Source organism: Actinia tenebrosa, unplaced genomic scaffold (genome assembly GCF_029948245.1).
Source record: "Actinia tenebrosa isolate PJP-AT-01 unplaced genomic scaffold, QUT_ActTen_1.0 PGA_scaffold17__23_contigs__length_9995812, whole genome shotgun sequence".
Lineage (NCBI taxonomy): Eukaryota > Metazoa > Cnidaria > Anthozoa > Actiniaria > Actiniidae > Actinia > Actinia tenebrosa.
In genome coordinates, this window is record NW_028292577.1 from 1,259,939 (window position 1) to 1,282,945 (window position 23,007).

The following is a 23,007-nucleotide window of genomic DNA, read 5'->3' on the forward strand; positions in this document are numbered from 1 at the left end:
GGTGTACAATTCTTAGTTTTAATCTGGGGTAGGGTATGTAAAATCAAAATTTTAGGTTTGGGACATACAGACATTTTTTATTTGGCGTTTTGTACAAAGTTGCACATCAACTTAGTTCCAAATAAGGTATGAATATATACGTATGTTTATGTATGTGCATAATATCTATATTCACATATTCCACACATACATGTCATACGTACATATATATTCTGGGATAGGGTCAGGATTTTGAGGTCCTGGCGGCACACCCCTACCCAAGTTGGGGTGGTAGTGCCCCCCCCCCCCCCACTCCCGGGTAAAATACTCCTTGTCGTACTCCCGGACAGACGATACCATAAAAAGGTCCCTACCCCTCCTGCGTTGGTACATGATGTCATTACAGATGGACTGCATGGGTGTGATATGGAGGACCGAGCATTGTTATGACTCTTTTAGAATGCTTTTACTTGGTCCATGAAAAAAACAGTCTTTCAGCTAATGCAAAGTAGTAAACCAAACTTTCAAATTTTGTTTTTGTTTTACTTGGTCATGTTAGTCACTAATTATACAAGTTTGTTTCACGTTCCAAGTAAACTCGAGCCGAGGGGTAATTAATCAAGCATTCTCTTCACCGAATACACAACGACAACTTGAGTTTTTCCTCAATGCAAGATAACCTGTAGGGAGGATTTCTACATTCTTTCTCGTGTTGACCAATTCAGTCTTCCCATGACCAGCTACTAGATGCGGCCCGTTTTTTTTTTTGGCTAGCGTCTGCATAATTCCCACTTGTTGAAATGCACCATTTTGAACAATTTTGTACCCAGAGCCCGCGTTCCTCTTGGTCAGTACCAAGAAACGAGTACCTCTTGTTTGCTGACCAAGAGGAACGTGAAGTCTGGGTACGAGATTGCATTTAGAGTTTTAAACCGCATTCTTTTGAAGAGCCAATGGCATTGCAGAAAAAAAGCATTTGACCAATCAGAAAACAGAACAAATAAGCAATGAAAGAAAAAAACAAAAAAAACAAAACAAAAACAAAACAAAAACAACAACAAAAAAAGCAAAAACAAAAAACAAAACAAAACAAAACAAAAAACAAAAACAAAAAACAGAAAAAACTAAAGGGATTTTTTAGTCGAAAGACATTTAAATTTAAATGCATTAGAGTGAAGGCATTTAACCCGTGAAACAAGAAATACTAGTCAAAGGGTAATGGTCGAGTAGACACAAAAGGGAACAATGGAATTAAGGTCTACTAAAGTGTATTAGTCTAATATATATTTCACGGGTTAAATGTCTTCACTCTATTGTTGCAGGAGATTTCAAAATGAATACGATTAAGTGGTGCGCGGGAGTGCAATTTGTTAATCACAATTTTGATTTCAGACCTTATAATACACTCAACAAAATTAATCAACTCTGATTGGTCGAGAGGAGTACAATTATAGCGTTAATTGTACTCCGTAGGAGTACCGAATTAAGTCGCTATGGCAACACGGCCAAAACAATTTCAAAACAATTATTTTCTATCATTTTGTACTTAAAAAACTTATAAATAAAATTTTAAAGACGTAAGAACTAATCTTTTTTATGTATTTCAGTTGCGCGATGGACTGAAAATCGGCCGCCAAATAGACAAAGATGAACGGCGTCGCTTCGCATTTTTTACTGAAATTTTGTTGAGTGAACTATAAACAAAAAATCGCACGATCTTCTCGTACAATTTGGAATTAATAGACACTCGTAATGTTTTGAAAGTTCTTTAATTGCACTCGCCTAAAGGCTCGTGCAATTACCAGAACTTTCAAAACATTACTCGTGTCTATTATTTTCAAAATTGTACTCGAGATCGTGCGATTTCCTATACAAATTGCACGACAGGAAGAGGACAATTACCATTATACATAGTACTAGATTTGTCAGTATCAATTTTTGATTTTATTTCATGGTTCTACTGAGTGACTGTGCTCTAACCGGGATTCTATGGTATTCACAAATACCAACAGTAGATGAAAGAATTAATGCACAAGTCAATACAAACGCTTTGAAATTCCATGGTCCACGTCTTGACCCTGGGTAGCCTGGAGCGTGATGAAGGGAATGAATAGAAGGCCGGCGCATATCACAGAACGAGCTAACTTTAATCCAGCCCATATATGGATAACAAGGCGTCTGGTTTGGGTCGCCGTCCGCGGAAGTCGTGGAATACATCACGTGGGTGACGTGATCCACCTTTGGCCAGGATTGTGTCTCGAAATCTAGACAATTGAAAATGTTGGTTAATACGATACGAAAGGACGTTTCATGGGAGGCCAATTTGACCGGTATTTAAAACTGGATTCCCGGTTGTGGGAGCTGGAATCCGGGTTATGACTTACACTACTTTACCTTTATGTTTTCCCATTTTCGACCACGCGTTATTACCTAGAGTAACATTTCTTTGTTTTACATTTGCACATGAGAAAACACATTATTATGGATACGACTCAAACAAAGAATCTTATTCTCAAGAGAATGATATGTGGTCTGAAATGGGAAAACATTACACCCAAAGTAAAGAGGTCTATTTCAGTTGAAACGTTTTTTCCCATATACTTAAGCATATACTTAAGCTATCTCAGTGGCGGATCCAGGGCAGGGTCGGGGGGGAGGGGGGATGGAGGTTGGCCCTTTTGTCATAACTGAGGTCCTATTGATTGTTTAACCCTAGGATTGAGTATAGTATACGTTTGGCGCCCCATCCCCCAATATTCCTTGATCCGCCCTTGCATCTCTTCCACAAGTCTGAGTTACCTTTGCAACTTCTATTTCATTGTAATTGTTCTTAGGAACTTCTTTAATTACTTACTTTCGTCCAATACGAGCTAGCTCGCTTCTGTTTTCCAACCCGACCTCTTGAAAAGCACTAAATGCGTCTGCAGACATCACCTGCGTGGGAAGGCAAAGCATCAAGTTATCTAAAGTCCGATTTCAGAGTACTGAACACTTCAACGTTTTTGTTTTACATTTTTCCATAACTATTCAATCACAGCTCTCTTTAAAGGCGGAAAGTCTTTAGATGTTTTATTTTTAGCTCACTTCGAGTGAACTAATGAACTGCTGGACTGTCGCCCAAAGTGAAAACATTCAATAATACAGAAATAAAGCAAAAATATCGTTCATCGACGAAGTAGCTGTTATGAATTTTAAAAACTTTAACGGCAACCACGACCCAAGAGACTCTGAAATTGCACGAAAAAATTTTGGAACTTCTGTAAGAATCTGGCTTCTGATTGGATTATTCGACAAATGTTTAAAAAACCTTGAAGTGTTCATGGTTTGAGTGTCCACACAGTAAAATGGAAAGTTTCCTTTTGAAATATGGCCAAACGAAAAAACATAAACTATGAATACTAAGGTTAAAGATCTTATTGTAAAAGATACCGAAACAAACGGCAACCTTCTTTCAGCCGAAAAACTCCTGCTTGGAATTTAAAAAAAAAAATCATGTACGTAATTTGCCATTTGTTCTAGCCTTTGTACAGCTGTTTTTTCACCTCTCTCCCTTGCATGCACTGACCGTTTTTCCTTTCATCACTCAACACAACGAATCAATAAACATATTCCTAGTTCAATTGAAATAAGAATTAAAATGAGGAAATAGGGATTTTGCTTCAGCTTTTAAACTTCAAACGTTTTTAAAAACTAATTTTGTCTTTCTATTATCTAAACTTCGAATACTTCGAATTTTGTCACTTTTTTGCGTTGCTAAAACAAATCTCTAATACAATTAAGTGCTCTTTGGTTTACTGATCAAATCACACGAACCCAAAGAAACCGGCCAAAGTTCACGTGAATTAACCGGCTACTATTTATCTACATCTCCCCAGTTCTACAGATAATCAATTGAATGCAGACAAAAGAAGTGTACAAGGTTGAGTAATCATCTCGAAAAAAAACCCAATGAACTGGCAGTTTCCCAGGTAATTCAATAGAAATATTCTGTTATCGCAAAAGCCAGATGACTAGTACGTGATCCTCTTGAAGTAAACTCACTAAATATAACATCAAGCTAACAATCAGAAAAGCCATTCACCTTTTGCTTCAACTGGCGTCAGTATAACAGAGGGATTATAAGGTAGGCGGCTGTTACATGTATGTAGCATAGGCTGTGGTACATTTATATAGCATAGGAAAATATTTTTTTTAATTAACAGTTTCCCTGGCCGAAAAAAAGGTCGAGCATTAAAAAACACAGTAGTTTTTCACAGTAGAATTTCTAGTGCCGATCCAGCTATAAAGATTAAGAAGACTGCGTTGCATTCGCAGAGAAATTAATATGGAAAGGTCTTAGGAAGCGCATCGGTGAGTTTTTAACTTGCTTGTCTCATAGAATCAGGATGCAAAAGCTTGGAATTGTTCTTCTTCTTCTTGTGGTGTGTATTCCCACCGTTTGGTTGGGAAAGCTGGTAAAAGGTGACCAACTGAAGCGGGTTCCTCGGAGCGTTGCGCATAACATGCAGAAACCTTCCAAAGAAAAAGGCTGGATAGGAGAGTTTGGAGTAGATGTGGATTACAGCAAAATGAGTAATGAAGATGTGTCAGAGATGATGATGACGAAAATGCGAATGAAGATGAAACGAATGCTGCAGCCACTGAGAGACCTATTTATTAAGGTAAACAACTCTCAATATTTATTCCACGATGTCAGTAGTTAGTTCTAATACTGAATTTATAATAACCGGGTTGACTGTATGTTTTTTTGTTTTTTGTTTGGGGGTTCTGACAAGCATTTTCAAGAGACATTTTCGAATGTTGCTGATAAGGAGGCCTCCTTTACTTTGTAATTGGTCTTGTTTTAAAAAACCCAGAATGCAGTAAAAATCACACTACTATTTGAATCTATTAAAAACATGAATTTCGAAGAAAAAAATTATATTTGATATTTGAATATGTGATAAAATGATATTTGAATAAGTACTCTATTTCTTCCTCTTACTTTTCTGTAATTTACTAAGTCTCTTTTCACCAGGTACTTGACCTAGGATCCAAACAAACCATTCCAGGAAGACCAGCATTCTGTGGTAATCGCGAGTGTCCACAACACACAGTTTTGAAAAAACACGAACATTATGAACTGAGGTCATACCCGGCAGCACGTTGGGTCAGCACCAACATGCAAGGTAACTGAATACTATACTAATATTGATGTCAATGTGTATGCTATCTGTCAGTCGAGGTCTAAAGGAACACGCCATAACCAGCCATGTACTGGCACATTTGAGTTGATTAGAAAACGAGACGTTATTAATTAGCATTTTAGAGTTAAGGAGGGAGGGGGTATTTACATCTTCTTTCCTAAATCCAAATCATGTCCGACAAAATTCCAGTATTTAAGCAAAGCAGTCTATTGGTTCATAGTTATACACAAAATTAATGAACTAATTTAGTTGAGCTCATGTGCTTACAATAGAAACGAGCTTCAACATAATCAAAACTGAAAAAACTATAATTCATCGCCTTTCCTATTTAACATGCCTTCTGATTGGCTGTACGAGCGGGCGGTATTTTCTCAGTATCTGTACGCGGTTAGACATCCTGACGTCATCCGCACTTGAACTTAGGATAACGGGTTGCTAAACAAAAACTGTGCAGTCTGTCTTTCAAACGTACATTTAAGACCTCGGGCACAGTTTTTCCCTTTCTGGACCTCCTGGCCGGTAAATAACATACATATCCTTTGTGTATATCCAATAGTGTTGTTGTTGTTGTTGTCGTCGTTGTTGCTGTTATTGTCGTTGCTGTTGTTGTTGTTGTGGTGGTGGTGGTGATGGTTGTTGTTGTTGTTGTGGTGGTGGTGGTGTTAGTGATAGTTGTTGTTTTTTTGGTGGTTATGGTGGTGATGGTTGTTGTTGTTGTTGTGGTGGTGGTGGTGGTTGTTGTTGTTGTTGTGGTTGTGGTGTTGTTGTTGTTGTTGTTGTTGTTGTTGTGGTGGTGGTGCTGGTTGTGTGTTGTTTTTGTGGTGGTGGTGGTGCTGGTTTGTTGTTGTTGTTGTGGTGGTGGTGGTGTTCGTGCTAGTTTGTTTGTTTTTTTGGTGGTTACTGGTTGTGCTGGTTGTTGTTGTTGTTGTTGGTGGTGGGGTGGTTGTTGTTGTTGTGGTTGTTGTTGTTGTTGTGGTGGTTGTTGTTGTGGTGGTGGTGCTGGTTGTTGTTGTTGTTGTTGTGGTGGTGGTGGTGATGGTTGTTGTTGTTTTTGTGGTGGTGGTGGTTGTTGTTGTTTTTGTGGTGGTGGTGGTGGTGGTGCTGGTTGTTGTTGTTGTTGTGGTGGTGGTGCATGGTTGTTGTTGTTGTTGTGGTGGTGGTGATGGTTGTTGTTGTTGTTGTCGTTGCTGTTGTTGTGGTTGTTGTGGTTGTTGCTGTTGTTGTGGTTGTTGCTGCTGTTGTTGTTGTTGCTGATGTTGTTGTTGCTGTTGTTGTTGCTGTTGTTGTTGCTGTTGTTGTTGCTGTTGTTGTTGCTGTTGTCGTTGCTGCTGCTGTTGTTGTTGTTGTGGTTGTTGTTGTGGTGGTTGTTGTTGTTGCTGTTGTTGTTGTTGTGGTTGTTGTTGTTGCTGCTCTTGTGGTTGTTGTTGTTGTCGTCGTTGTTGTTGTACATGTTGTTGTTATTATTGGTAATGACAACAATGGTTTTCCAGGGAGAAAGATGAACGCCAAAGTGGTTTCCATATGCTTTTGGCGTCTTTTCAAGTACTTCCAAGGCAAGAACGAACTTCGAAAGAAGATTACAATGACAACTCCAGTGATTACCATCATAAAGCCTGACCCAGGTTCGGGTCTCAAAAACTTCACCATGTCCTTCTACCTGCCACCCACCATCACCAACCCTCCCCTCCCTACTGACAAAACTGTGTTTATCGAAACAAAGACATTCAAGGTCTACGCGCATGGATTTAGCGAGTACGCAGTTAGAGAGAAAACCTGGAAGAAGCACGCAGTTATGATGCACGGGATGCTGAAGAAGAATGGCCTTACTGGAAGGTACTACACACACAACCAGATGTACATCACAGCTTCCTATGATGACCCAATGAAGCTATTTAACTCACATAATGAGGTGTGGCTGATTGCCAAGGAAAACAACGGCAAGAAATAAGCAAATTACACAAGACTTGTGCCATCTTTGCTTAGTTATGTCCACAACAATTATCCGAAATTATTAGCCATAGTCCAAGGTTGAAGGAAGACTAGGTCGAGTTGACATTCCAGTGCATTGTGGGACTGTCACACATGCACTGCAATGTAAACTCGACAAAGTTTTTTCTTTAACCTCGAAATGCTTAATATAAATAGCTACAGCTGAAAAGCGGTTACAAAAGCATGAAACCTATTGTCAAAGATAACTGCTTCAAGTAAAATATTTCTTATCCTCAATCCTTAACATCATACCGAACTTTTTATTGTCATTTATCTGTAGCTGTTAACACAAAATAATAATTTTAATATAAAGCGATAAAAGGCGATTCTAGTTAAAACCTTGAATTATCCTATCGATACATTTATGAATAGCCCCTAATTGCAAAGTGACTGTTTTTGGGGACTCCATCTTAGGTCAAGTCCACCATAAGCCTGTCACGAATGTTATACAAGAAATGTGTTCACAATAAATTTCTTCTTTTTGAGTGAGGGTTGTTCGCAGTTATGCTACGGGGAAGGCCTAAGTCCACGCATGCGCTGTTGGCTTTTGACCGCAGTCGCTTATGTAAAAGACACACATGATGTGTCTTGGAAAGACGTACAGGTATTCTCTTACCTCTGCCCATTTATACGAGTAGTATCCAGCAGAGTAGCCCCCGCCAAAAATGTGCAAGAACGAGCACGGAAAGTGGTCTTCGTCTAATGGTGGGATAACTGTGTAGTCTTTAGCGATTCGATGCATCACTTCACGCCAAGGATCAGTACTAAATCCAACACAAAGACATCAATTAATCAAGATGTAATAAAAAATTAACTCAAACTGCATCGAGTTTAGAAATCAAAAGAACCAATTTCAATGAGGCTAAAAGTAATTAAGGCAAGGTTTAAATAGAGACAATACTGGTCAGTAGACCCAGACCTTCTGGGGGACCCAGAAGAATTTTCAGGGGCTGGATATAGACGTCTTTCTTTTGCCCCATTTTGGTTGATTGTAGTGGATCAAACATTGTAAACATAGCAGATAGCAGATTGTAGTGGATCTAGAATATACCCTCTTCGAACTCATAAGTGTATGGTAAGTATTGTTCAGGTCCGTACCTAAATTCCATTGATTACTCGATGTAAAATATGAAACAACCCGAGAGGGGCATAATAGTAAACTTATTCTATTTGCAGTTTTACTGTATTTTTGTAATGACCTTGTGTGTAGTTCCATATCCAATGCAGAAAAGTACAGTTGGCGCAGCATTCCAGATCCTGCCATGTATCGACGAGCTAAATCAAAACAAAACAAGACAAGCGTAGTAGTTTTTTCGGTTTAATTATAAGAAACTCCTTCGCTCAAAAAGCTAATAATAATATAAAGAATAGCTTATTTCTTAAAAATGCATTCAAAAAAATCAATGCTTTGTACAAAAATAAGAATAAGAATATGATAAAATATAGAGTTTGAAAAAATGAATGAATAAAAAGATGAAATGAACGAATGAATGAATTGCATAAATGAAGGAAGGGAGGAAGGAAGGAAGGAAGGAAGGAAGGAAGGAAGGGAGGGAGGAAGGGAGGGAGGGATGGCACAACTTTAGAATACTGGGCCGAATAATATACATAAACAACGAGAACCAATCAAATTGTAGAAAGATAACAATACATTCCAGCTTTGGATAGTGGTGCCTATCAGAAACCAGCAGAAATAATTCTCATTCAGTCTAGGTTTCTGATTGGCTTGACTTCTTAAAATTGGAATGCATTGTTTTCATTCTATGTTTCATTCTATTGTATTCATTCTTGTCTAAGTGGAACCGGTTACAATGCTGTAATCACTTTTTCACTGTAATCATTGTTCTATGGTTATTTCATCGTTTTCAAAAGACTTGCTTTATTCTATAGCATAACAGTGCATAAGTTGCTCTGAATGAATAAATGAATGAATGGATAGATGGAGGGATGGACTGATGATGGATGGACAGATGGAGGGATGGATGGATGGAGGGATGGACTGATGAATGGATGGACAGATGGATGGATGGAGGGATGGACTGATGAATGGATGGACAGATGGATGGATGGATGGAGGGATGGATGGAGGGATGGACTGATGAATGGATGGACAGATGGATGGATGGATGGATGGAGGGATGGATGGAGGGATGGATGGATGGATGGATGGAGGGAGGGATGGATGGAGGGATGGACTGATGAATGGATGGATGAATGGAGGGATGGAGGGAGGGAGGGAGGGAGGGAGGGAGGGAGGGAGGGAGGGAGGGAGGGAGGGATGGATGGACAGATGGATGGATGGGAAAATTGATAACTGATACAGAAGCAGAACAAAATCATGCATAATAATCTAATGCTTCCAGCTAATATATACTAATTTATATTAATGATATATAGCCATGAAAAAATTGCTTTTCCATTAATCTTCTACCTTTGGTGATTTGTGTGAAAATATCATCAGGTAGTGTTTGTCCTGTCTTGTAGTGACCACTCACAAGATCCACTGTTGTCTTGTCATACATCCAGTTCTCCATGAACTGGGAAGGCAGTTCAACCTAACAAACAAAATAACATATTTATTAGAGGATTTTGCCATTTTGTTTCATTTTCTAATCCAGTTGGAATTCAGAATATCTGATGCAGAAAGGGGAAACAGGGTAATGAGTGAGCACAGGCCAATCAATAACCAGCGAACCTTATTCTACTCATGTAGTAGCCTGCGTAGCGGCCTTCAAAAGATGGAGTTGGGACAAAATTGATCATGGATTGCATTCTTTTAAATAATTGATAGTGGTAAAACATTATAAAATAAGCAAGAAGTTTGGAAATGTTTCCAAACGATATATAGCCTGCGTAGCAGCGCTTTGGGGAAGGGGTCAAGGAAGGGAAAGAAAACTGCTATGATGACACTACATATCTTGTATTTCCCTTTCATATAGTGAATGTAAAATTCCCATTGTTTAAGAGCATGTCAATCATTTCATTCTATTATTTTAGGCCTGAAGTACCCTTCTCTTGCTCACTAAAGTGCCAAAATAAAGATTGTCAATCAGTGTTACATAGGTACACACTCACATATTGTTGGTATTTCAATTACTTTACTGTATATGCAATTTGACAATGATGCAATATTCATTTAGTCCAAAGTGCTCGCCTCTCATCAATGCAACCAGTCCTGCTGGTCTCGCTGTCTTATGTGAGTAGAGTTGCTTGTTGGATGGTTCTCTCCTGTGCTTTGAGGGGTTTTCCTCCAGTTTCACCAGATTTACTCTCTCGGTAAATATCAACATCTGAATTCCAATAGGAATCCAAATCCAGTGAAAGAAGAGCCACTCTGGAATCCACTGTTAATTTACATTATTTACTATTTACATGTATATCACTGTTATGTTTATAAAAAAGAATATGATGGAGAAGCTTAATGTATCACAACTCAATTAACTTACAGCATCCCATTCAACATTGTGTATCCCTGCAGCATCTGTGTACGGTACAGTGGTTAACATGTGTTGTAGACCATGACCAAACTAGAAACACAAGGGAAAATCAAAGGTACAGCTTCAGAAAAAAGCAAATCCTTATAAAAATAATAATTCTCCAAATAATAAATCTTTCTCGTATGGAATATCAAACTTGTGCATTCTGGTTTACCATGAGTCTTTGCTTTACCATGAGTCTGCTTAGTGATATTTGGTCATTAATTTCTCGACATTGTACTCTAGGTATGCGCTGAAACTTGGTAAGTATCTGTTTTTTATTGCTAGGCAAATTCGATCTTAATGGTTCTTTTGCTGCAGCTTCTTTGGATATCTAGGTTTGGTCTTACAGGTAAGATTAGAGTAATAAAACAGTATTCGTCTTGAAATCTCACTCTTTCATACATACGGATATTTGTACTACGTAATGTAGTCCATACATATCAAACAACTTCCAGGGATTCAATTATGATCAGCTGTTATGAGTGTAAACTAGAAAACTTATTTAAATTAGTAGTTTATTGAACATGAAAAAATATAACTTTGCCTTGTCTTTGTGGACAAGGAAGGTTTTTTGTGTTATGACCCCGTTTGGAAAATTGCTTATTTCATGGAATTGGTCAAACCTTTCAATATCATTTTCTCCTTTTATCAGGTCGCAAATATTTGCGGAAATCAGTAAACGTTAATTTCTCAGTAAAAGTCGTCATTAGATTTGTAGTCTTGTCTCCCTGTGAAATAGGCACGAGCCACTTTAAAAACCACAGGCTGAAATTTAGCCTATGAAACACCGAATATACAAGAACCACTTCAGCCTGATAAAGGAGACAGGTTCTTATGTGAAAAGTATAAAGCTTTAACAAACATGTAAAAAGCATGTTCTAAGGGTCATTGAGAATATTGTTAATGTTTATTGTGAATAGAAGACCTTTCAGTGTCAATAGCACACTTATCAAGAAAATATAAATTAAAAACACCATATCAAGAACAATTGTTTTTGGCTTGTAAATAAGAACCTGTTATGAACTGACCCACCTGATTTCTCACTATTACCAAATATATAAGAACCATTACTGACTTGGGAAAATAGTGGTTCTTTTATGCAGGTTTTTATTGTAGCTTTATTCACACAGAACACAGTAACACATTGACCGTTCAACAAAAGGCAAGAGAGATTCTAAAACCAACTTATCATTTTTAAGTTATTAATTGAACAGATTTTGAATCAGTTGATTAATACCTTACCTCGTGAAAAAGAGTCTCCACTTCACGGAATGTCATGAGTGATGGTGTATTGTTGTTTGGTGGAGACTGGTTACAAACAAGATATGCCACAGGAATCCTGTTCATCAGGCCACTTTTACCTAAACCACAAAATAGGTCATAAAAAACAATGATCTTTCTTTGGCATATAGCTATCATGAATTTCTTTACTAATTCTTTTATAATTTATTAACATGTCATTTATTAGCTCTCTCATTTTGTGACCCTCACTGAAAAAAGGCCTTGATAACTTACCTTTCCCTGGATAAATATTATTTAGTCTAAACCTCCTAATGGTCTAGTATCATTTTCTATCAGTGATACCACAAGTATCAAAAGGTGCCAGTACTGAAAACCAAAACAATGGCAGCTAACTTCCATTTTTAACATAATTTTAAACAAATTTATCCATTCATTAGACAATCATAAGGTAGACTAAGATAATTAGACCTTTTGCCCTCATGGCCAATGAGTCAATAGCCCATTTGAACTTCCACCTCATGGGCTATTGCCTTGTAAACAATTTGGGATTTGGGTCTAATAGTTAATTACCTATCCATTATTAACAGAAGCTTGACATGTGATAATCAATCACCTGTGTATTGGTCCATCCATGCCCCTCCTCTTTTCTCTGCAGGACGTGAATAAGGATCAAGAAAAAAGGATGCTGCATGGTCTCCTGTTATGGCAATCAAGATCATAAAAAAACAGTCAATCACACGTTGATGGATGGAATACTTGATTGATATGTAAACCTTACTTATTTACAGTCTTGCTGATTAGAACTATCCTGTGTTAATTCCATCAGGTTCTCTTACTCCCGTGCTTCTTGATCCTTGGTTTCATTATTCTCTCACAATACCAAAAAGAATCAAACCACCCTTTGGCGAACTTGTTGATACTGGTTGCACTTTACAGAGATTGGGCTCCATGCGCCCTTATTATGCTTGTTGACATTCGAAGGATTCGAAGTATTTCACTCAATAATATATTTTAAATGCTCATTTTAGGTGGTAAGATGAGTAATCATCCTTATTATATTTTCCTTTCAATATCTACTTTGTTTTGCTCTTTGTTACTTTATTGCATTTTGAAGTGTCCGTTATATTATATGATTTTGTCTTTTGTCTAACTGGAAAGTCATTAACTTTTGCCTTCCAAATCTGATAGACTCCATTGACATAAGGAAGTCATAATATTGTCATTTTACATAGATTAATGCATAATGATACTACAAATTCTTGAATTTGATTGCTTAACATCCATTGTTTTCTGCACTTAACAGGCATCAGTACCTTTTTCATTGAAAATCTTAAAGAACCGAACATCTTCATGCCAAACATCTGCCTCTCCATCTGCAGCCTATAAAACAAACATGTCAGCAAGCAGTCTCTATTTTAAAAACAACTTTAATCACTTTATAGCTTGAAAGAAAATCATAATTCAATAGTGCTTGAAACCTCAAGATTTGAAGAACGGAAGTTTGAACAAGTCCTTTGCCTGAACACTGACTTTTATCAGAGTATACTCTGATGTCAGTACTAACACACAGTACTTTGATTGGTTCTTTTCATGTTCAAAGGCTTGGGATGAGACCTAACTTCCTGAGAAATAGCAAGCAAATTAGGTCTGGCACTAATGGTATCACCAGTGTTTTCAAATGATCCGTTTCTCATTTCTGATTGGTCAAGAGCCCTCAGCCAATTCCTGATATCATGTGAACTCGAAATGATAAATGTATTATCTGTAGGTTTTCCTACAAATAATACATTTATCATGTCAAGTTCATTCAAGGTCACACTGTTGTAGCTTCTCCAAGGGCATTGAAATCCATTGAGATGGCATCCTCATGCTTTGCTTCACTTTCCAAAGAAGGAATAAAAAATATCTTAGAAGAAAAAGATTCAAAAAATATGAAAAGGTCAACAAAGGGAGCTATAAAGTCTTCAGCGAATACCTAATAGAGAAAAACTTTTTTCACACAACATCATGGCGTTCATAATTCAATCTTGTCTCTATAGTTTAATGTTCACGTGAATGCTTTTCCAGTATCCAAAATGTAAAATAAAACAATTGAATTCGGTTATCACATAATATCGTAAATGATCAAGACCTTGGCAGATAACATGGCCTTGGTCTTGATAATTTGCAATATCATACTCAACCTCATCCAATAATTGATCTCTTGATTCAATATTGGTTGTGAAAGAACTGTTGTCTATGATGAAATTACCTTGATAGTGACTCCAAGTATCTCTGTTGTAAACTTGAAAAGTCCATCAAGAACCCTAATAAAGAGATGCACAGTTTGTATATTGCTGCTTTTTCAGTGTATTCAATATTAACAAGATGAAAAGTAATTTCATTTGTGAAAAACTTACCTTTCTAGAGGGAAATATGGTCGCAGCTGCTCATCAATAAAGCTGTAAAGTACGAAACCCAATTCAATATTGACACTGAGATGTTACTGTATCTGTAAATCCTTTGACAAATACCTAATAATGCATGGATCAATAATGTATGATGTTACCTGAATAAATACTGTCTTTGTTTCTCGGCCCAGTAAGGAATATCCCACAGCTGTAGGTCTCCTTTAAAGCCATTGCTAGATGCAAATGCCTAAAAAAGGAACACAATATATCATTTTGATTGATTGAAAGACTGAAATATATATACAGTAAGTGATTTTTTTCTTGTTAATATGTTAAACTTATTATTGTGTATTTTTTTCTTTTCCCTAAAACTCCAGAAACCTGTAATTACTGTTAACTGTGTAATCTCCCATGATGAGCTTAGCTCTTGGAGAGAACACAGAGAGGCAATATGTTTAAATAAAAATAAAAAATAAAAAAAAGACTGAAAGATTGATTGAATGAAAGGAAGGAAGGAAGGAAGGAAGGAAGGAAGGAAGGAAGGAAGGAAGGAAGGAAGGAAGGAAGGAAGGAAGAATATGTTGAAAAACTATGAATTTTGTCTATTACATGTACCTTCAATTGCTCCACCTCTTGTATTGCTGCATTCTTGCTTTTATCTTTGAGTTCAGTAATTAGTTTCCAGACTTCGTCTGGATAACCAGCCATTTTGGATTCTAAGGACAGACTAGCATGGTCTTTAAAGTCAAGAAGTGAAGCTTTCTCTGCCCTAAAAGAATGGAAACAAGCTCTGTAATAGGCCAAATTAAAGTACAGTAAAAGCTTTGATTACGTTTGGTGATGTTTGGCTATGACTTTTATTCACATAATTCTACCTTAGTGACCTCATTTCTTCTATAATGTCTGAGTTGTCTGTTTGTTCCTGAGATGCTCGCGTTATGTAAGCTTTGTACAGGCGTTTTCTCAGCTCCCTATTTTCACTGAAATCAAATAATATGTAGAACTGATAAGCTTTATGCTAAGAATCATTTTTCATCGTGAATGTTGTACATAAAATCTACCAGATTTCACAAGGACCCTCAAAAGATTATTTTTTATTTTTACTTAGAGATAAGAAATGAAGTACATCAAGCTGAATGACAAAACTCTTATAGCGCAGGACTGAATCATCAAGGAATAAATCTACTCATATGATATTTTATTCAGAGGCTTCTATCGTGCTTGAGTTGTAACAACAAAGGAGAAAAAATGAAATATGTTAAGCAAACAAGCGTGATGAAGGGCAGGTGGGCGGACTTGAGGTCCCTGTGAGGGGGGCCCCCACACTTCACTTACAATAACAGTATAATTACTAGACAACATTAAATTCATTAGAAAAGCTTATAGCAAACAGCAATCCTGCCTTAAGGTTTTGCAGAGTGCGCAGAGTTTTCCAGCTATGGACCTAATTCCTGTCAAACTCAGTGTCCATTTTGAGAAAATACATATTGTATGGTTTCTTTTTCAAAACAGCAAAGGATGAAGATTGCCTTATATTTCCAGAAATGTTGGGGGTTGAGACTGAGATTTGAGGAGGCACTTCTTGTGCAACCACAAGCAAAAGAGACGATTGTTAAGAGGGAAATTATACATATATATGAAGCACAAGTCTGTACAATCTAACCAATAAGAAATGGGCAGCAAGTACAGGGAAATTAGATGTGTCACAAGCAATGACTGCAGCAAGTTTTAAAGCAAACTGTTGAGTAAAACATATTTTTTTCATATCTTCATCATAACTCCCATACATTTCCTTATAAACCATATACACAGGAATCTTGTTTGGGCTGTCTGTGCTTTACACCCGGAAAAACAACTTGATGGGTTGAAAATACTTTACTGGGAGCTCTGCTTTCAGGCAGTGCTGAAATTTATTGCCAACAAGATGGCAAACAGAGGAGTTTTGAGTTTGTTACTGAAGTGTGTCATTTCTTTTGTTCTCAAAAGGTTTTCATTAGTTTACACTTCATAAAAGGTAGTGCACATTGTTTTGATACAGGTTTTGAAAATCCTGTTAAACCAGTTTTTGTGTAAAGTGTATCTCCACATACACTGTAGTTGATCTTGTTTTTGAGGCCCGTGCAATTTTTAGGCTCAAGAACAGTTATCTGTTATACTCTCATCTAGTTATCTGTTATGGGTTAACAAACTAGGTGATTTCTTCTAATGATCTGGCACAACGTATTGTCTGCTACACATACTTTCACAGAAAAGAACTTGATGCTCAATTAACTTTAATTTACATGTACAGTACTGAAAATTTTTCTCATTTATTAATAATTGAATTCAATTGCCAGAAATTAACCTTTTCCTCACTTGTATAACAATCCCTCTTTTAACTTTATCACTTCGTAGGCACAATCAGATTCCCTTTCAAGAACAAACACTAGGTCTCATTCCCATATTACAATATGTAACACACAACACACAATATTATATATACCTGTACTGCATGAATGGCTGAAAGCAAGGGATGTCAAGAGTCAACTTCCAGGGTCCTTTCTTGGGGTCCACATCACTGAAAAACATTTATTATTAATATTAATAAAAACAAGAGGAAAAGTGACCTACTATAAAAACAATTTGTCTAGATTAAGGCTATATCCTTCTGGGGGATTGTGCAGTTCCAGAAAATATCCATACCCACCACAGAGGGAATTATAAATTCTGGAGGGGAGGGGGGGGGGGGGGGGGGGGGTCAGAGAAAGAACAAAATTACATAGTGTCTGACAAGTCTGTGAATGCAAAATTTGAATAATGAGGCACTTTTTCTAAAAAGTTAATTTTTGCAATTGTGTTTTTGTACATTTAGTCTTTGCATGCTTTTAGTATTATTTTGTAATCTAGTCTAGAGTACAAACAAACACTAGAAAAAGCATTCAACCTAGATACAGTACTTCCTTAAATAGTGCTAAAATATAAGCTAATTATATTTCTTATTATTTAATTAGTGATATTTAGTGCTAAATAGTACAAAGTATTACAAGCTTTTATTGCTTGTACTCTATCGTGAAAAATGAAGTCTAAATGATGTACACTCAATATATACTACAAGTACATTATATGGAATAGAGAAAAAGGTCCACATTCCATCACAAATATACAGTACAATAGGCAGTTTATTGTGTTGTGTACCTGGTTCTCTTCTGCTGATCTACTGCTGCTGCCATTGCTGTTAGCTGTAAGAGAGATTCAGGTAATCCCTGCATGTCTTCCCAGTCAGTAACTATAATAGAGAACTGTTTTACTGCATCTAGTACATTATTGCTGCAACAAACAAAGAAATGTTCAAATGAAACAAAAATAAGAACAAAAATTCAATTTAGTCAATAGGCCAAGAATGAAAAATATTATTTATTGTGGAAATTATAATAAATGATACTTATTCATTTGTTTCACGATTGAGGGTCATTTGTAGAAGGACTGTCATGTTTTGACTGCAAACTGCTAGTCTTTATCAGGTGATGGTGTAGACTGGATGACCCAATGGCCATTTAACTACCAGCGTCTACTGGGAAATCACCCACATGGACAACTACCTTTTGTAATACTCACACCACACACAGTTGATAAAACATGGTGTCATCAAATGTTTGTATGAGAGAGCAAGTGGTGATACTAAGTTCACCAATAAACAGTAATTGGTTCGTTTGAATTCTACTTCTGAAAATTGTCAAAAGCTTGTCGGGCATTGCTATGAGTAGCGATTTTGTAGTTGCATTTTATTATATGTATGACGTCATACGTGCAACTTGCAACCTTTTAACAAATTACAAATTACTTTAAATCAAACTGCCACAAGGCAAACTCATGAATATCCTCCTCAGCTCTGAATCCTACTTACACTCTTGAGATATCAGGTTTCCCTGTACTCCTCTTACGTTGCTCCTCTGACACATTTACATTGTAAATATTCACACTTGTTTCTATGCTTCGCATATCCATGAGTTAATTTTAAATACATAAGCGACTTTCTTTTTCTATCGTAATTGTTTAAATTCTTATATATTGTTTTATTGTGGTCAGCTCTATGGGAGTTAATTTTAAATACATAAGCGACTTTCTTTTTCTATCGTAATTGTTTAAATTCTTATATATTGTTTTATTGTGGTCAGCTCTATGGAAAAATAATAAATCAAATGCAGAGACAGGCATTACACTGTATATAGTACAATTAATATGCATCAAACATAAACACCCAGATCAGATATCACTTCATGCCTACTCGCAGCACTTTACTTGCAATATTGAACAACTAGTCATACCTAAATTTAGTTCCAAGTTCAGCTAATCTGATTTTAATTTCATTGAATCTTTCTTTCTCCTTCCCTTGCAGTCCTACCCCACCATTTCTTGATGCTCTTAGAAATGATGTAATGATTCTCTGTTGAGCTTCATCCAACTCTGATGATTTGTTATTTAATTTCTAGAAAACAAAACAAACAAAAAACAAAAAAAAAGTACACATTTATTAACTAATCCAAATATTACATATAAACTAAGAACATATCTCCAAAAAAACCTGTTCCTGATTGGTTGATTAGCTGTCAGTTTCCCTAATCTGTGCTAATTAAATGCACACATCTGATCTGGAAACTCCTAAAAGTTTAGATCATAGTGACCACTGTGCATATGCAGTAGCAACTATTGCTATGATGTCCATTTTCTGAATGTAATCCAATTTGCCTCATGGGAATTTACATTGACTTCGTCAAATCAAGAAACAGACATAAATTATATGCAAAAGGCTGTATAGTAATTAATATATTAGTAGCTACAGAAGTGCAGAAACATATTTTAAATTTGCCTTTATTTGTCTTGCATAGCAATGCTTCCACATGGGAAAGCATCGTTCAGCTATTATCTCTTTCATGTACATACATGTAGCACACATGGTTTTTATCAGTCGGATACTAAAAATCATGTAATCTGATTGGCTGTTGGACTGGGCAGTATTTTCGATTTCTGAGTGTGGTCTAGTTTGCAGGAATACCAGATTGTTAAACAACAAACTATGATAATGAAACTGATGAAAATGCTCTCACCTCTAAAGCTGAATAAAATGGCTTACTTTGTGAAACTAAGGTAGATGATTTCACTACTAGAGGCTGAACCTAATAAAAAGTAAAATATTAGTCATATATATACTGGAACCAGCATTATTTTGCTAAGAGGCCACTAAGCAACATCCATCCATAAAATGTAATATATGCTACACCCGCTACGAAATACATTTGTTAAAACCCAATATCAAGAATTTCAAATAAAATGTAATACACGATTTTCTAGCTTATACCAATATTTTAACTGCATAGTGGAACCAATTAATTATCACTGCTATAATTAATGCTTTGCAAGATATTACATTCCATTGCTACCAGTGAACTAAATAGAACCACAGGGAGCCCAATTTAGACAAAAGTGATAGGTGAAAATAAAATCAGAATAATTAAATTTGTCCAGCTTTCTTAATAATGCAGAATTTCAAGTTAAATGAAAGACATCCATGTTAATTTTCACTAAACCAGATATTGTGTTGAATTATGGACCTAGAAATCTAGAATCTAGATCTAGAATCCTAGAAGAGTCAAAAGAGTTTTAAAAAATGATTCCTCTATTGTATGGATCATTTTTGGTCAAGGTTTTGGTGGAGTTTGAGGTTTAAAAGATGGTGAAATCGAAGTTGAAAGTGTGTTGTGTTTTCAAAGATAGCAAATGTACTTTCCTTGCTTAGGTAAGAGCACTGTATTTATACATATCAGTCATTAGATACCATAGGGGAATTATATAGGAAAATAAAGGTGTGAGCCCAATATTAATGTTCTAGTGCATTTTTTATCAATTTTTTAGCCTTAAAAAATTTCCAGTTTGAAGAGGTTGTAACAACGAAACTAGTTTTTTTTAAAGGCTAAAATACACATAGTGCGTATAAGACAATAATATTAAGAAAGTGAGAATTCACTGGTTTAAATTATAACTATTATAAATTCACCTATCACTTTTATCTAAATTGGGCTCCCTGTGATAGAACAAAGTGTGCAAGGGATTCTGGTTATGGTAGTAAATAAAAGTATAATGCAAAGGTCTTATTACATATATCCATACTCATTTTTCTGATGCCTAATATTCATAGACTGGACATCAACTTACCTTTTGATATGCATTTCTTAAATCTTCACTATTCTTAACACCATTCAGATGTGTCACAATACTCCAAGCATATTCCAGTTCACTGTTCAACCTCTCTATTGGTTCTATCACTGATTGCCAGTTTACATCTTCTTCTAACTTTCCTGAGGAAATGTATAGTAATTACAGTATTACTCTTCTTTTCTGTGAGGCTTTTTTCTAAATAAAAGTAAACAAATAAAATACATTTACTGTGTTTGCACACGCTAATGCAAACCGAGATGTGGTTGGGAGAATTCGAGAGCAAATCAGTGCAAACACGAGCCATAGGCGAGTGTTTGTACCTGCTTGAGAATTCTCCCAACCACATCGAGGTTTGCATTAGCCTGTGCAAACACAGTAAATGTATTTTATTTGTCTTATAAAATTATTTTCTTCAAAAACAAAAATAACGAAACATGATCAAATAAAACAGAAGGATTTAGTTCAAAGTTTTAAATACAAATTCTCCTTACATACTTGTGCATTTGTAATAACCAATCAGATTGCGCAGAAAGAAGACCCTTAACCAATCAAATTGCGAGTTTTATACAGGCCTCCAAGCATGAAATTCAAGTTGAAAATTTCTTATTTCAAAGCGAGAAGAAGCCAAACTTTAGCAACTTTCTCCGTTGAGAAAGAGGCTTTTACAAGCAAATCTTGATAAAATAATAATTCCAAAGCTTAACCAATGGCTTTAGTCATTCTAGATCGAAAAGAAAACAATATTTTGAGAGCTAGAACTCGCTAAATTCAAGCTTGATTTCCGTCGGTGTTGTCGAAAGAGTTCGTCGAAATTCTCCGAGTTCAGGCTGGCAAATCTGGATTTTTTTCTTTTTTGTTGAAGGCTCTTCTGGTGGTTCTACTATTTCAGATGCTTCCTCAGGAAAGTCAAAGTCTAAGCTTGGAAAATTGGCCATATTCTTCTAATTTTACTGGAGTTATGACTATTTGTGTACAAGTACAACTTCCAAACAAAACTCAAATTTTCCCGCCGGTGTCGACACGCGTCACAACCGTGTTTGCACAGAGAAATGCAAACACGGCTCTCGGCCAATCACAGCACGCGTACTATCTGAATTATTTTATAAATTAAAATAGAGATAAAAAGATAAAATCAATATACGGTAAGGCAACCATAAATACCCAGAGTCCCTTCATGCCTACTCGCAGCACTTTACTTGCAATATGAAACAGCTAGTATATTTGTATTTCCTCACCTTGAATTTGTGACTCAAAAGTTTTAAAGTTTTTGGTATATTCTTGAGTTAATGATTGTATAGCAGGAGCAACGTGTGTCGATTCGATCTTCTTGAATTTCGGCAAAGAATCTTGTTCAAATAGGGGATTGTAGTCACTTGAAGTGCAAACTGGTCTCCTGAGAATTCTTATTTGAGATAATATAGCTGATATATGAAGGCACCGTACAGAGCTGGAGTTATTCGAGAGCTTCACAAAACCTTGTATGGCAGCCATGTTGAAAAAAATGTAGAACAGGGGTGTATCCGCTGTACTAACTATTGCGGGCAAATCAAGAACAGTGAAGTAAGAAACACAAGCGATGTTCTTGACACACGTGCGCAGTGACATGGTGAAAATATCGATAGAAATTGACCAAAATCATTTTAAAACCATAAAAAATTTGTCTCGTTTTGACAGCTTCTTTCACACGGGGTTTGCCAAAAACTGTACAGTCACGTCCCCCCTTACGGGTGATTTTGTCATTGGAACCCAGGCCACCACGCTAACGGTTTCAATATTTGGTACAACTGCCTTTTCCCGCGCTCAGCTTCGTATATGCAACGCTGACGATTCAACTATCTTGACCACTGTGAACGATAAATTGGACAATTCCCATAGCGCGCTATTGCAATTTTTGGCCTGGACGAATAATAATGATATGAAATGTAGCATTTCTAAAGGCTAAACGTCACTCGGTAATATCACCTCAGGTGCTGTCACCGCGGTCCAAATCACTTCGGGACCTCGGCCCGCGGGTACACTTGTAATGCGCTTTAGTAACTGCTTCGTTTTCAAATCACTTCGGGACCTCGGACCGCGGGTACACTTGTAATGCGCTTTAGTAACTGCTTCGTTTTCAAATCACTTCGGGACCTCGGACCGCGGGTACACTTGTAATGCGCTTTAGTAACTGCTTCGTTTTCAAATCACTTCGGGACCTCGGACCGCGGGTACACTTGTAATGCGCTTTAGTAACTGCTTCGTTTTCAAATCACTTCGGGACCTCGGACCGCGGGTACACTTGTAATGCGCTTTAGTAACTGCTTCGTTTTCAAATCACTTCGGGACCTCAGACCGCGGGTACACTTGTAATGCTCTTCTAAAAGTGACGGGATATTCTAAAGTTGCTCCTTCTGTTTTTATTAGCAGGCTCGCCTACAATGTTTTCAGTATTTTGAGGTTCTTCTTGGTCGTCCTCGAGTACTTCGTCTTCGTTTGCAGGCCACTCCGTGGCTTGTCTGAAGTTTTTGTTCATTATTTCCATATTGGAATTTATGGACTTGAAGCTGCTCG

At 36.7% G+C, this 23,007-nt stretch overlaps 2 protein-coding genes across 2 annotated transcripts; one reads left to right on the top strand and one right to left on the bottom strand.

The window, feature by feature from the left end:
• Window positions 1–1,900: 1,900 nt before the first annotated feature.
• Window positions 1,901–21,970, bottom strand: LOC116289532 (uncharacterized). Its single transcript, XM_089031669.1, has 20 exons — window positions 21,693–21,970; window positions 20,455–20,597; window positions 19,350–19,418; window positions 18,570–18,730; window positions 17,440–17,571; window positions 16,748–16,822; window positions 15,141–15,245; window positions 14,881–15,034; window positions 14,424–14,512; window positions 14,275–14,316; window positions 14,127–14,181; window positions 13,189–13,255; window positions 12,489–12,572; window positions 11,876–11,994; window positions 10,601–10,681; window positions 9,586–9,709; window positions 8,354–8,429; window positions 7,771–7,918; window positions 2,834–2,913; window positions 1,901–2,243 (listed from the first exon to the last, which is right to left on the bottom strand). The coding sequence occupies exons 1-20, from the start codon at window positions 21,946–21,948 to the stop codon at window positions 2,126–2,128; spliced, it is 2,178 nt and encodes a 725-aa protein (XP_088887795.1). The 5' UTR covers window positions 21,949–21,970; the 3' UTR covers window positions 1,901–2,125.
• LOC116289535 (heme-binding protein 2) lies at window positions 3,946–7,639 on the top strand. The gene is made up of 4 exons (XM_089031670.1): window positions 3,946–4,102; window positions 4,358–4,640; window positions 4,997–5,147; window positions 6,656–7,639. Exons 2-4 carry the CDS (start codon window positions 4,365–4,367, stop codon window positions 7,111–7,113), a joined length of 885 nt encoding a protein of 294 aa, XP_088887796.1. The 5' UTR covers window positions 3,946–4,102; window positions 4,358–4,364; the 3' UTR covers window positions 7,114–7,639.
• Window positions 21,971–23,007: the final 1,037 nt, after the last annotated feature.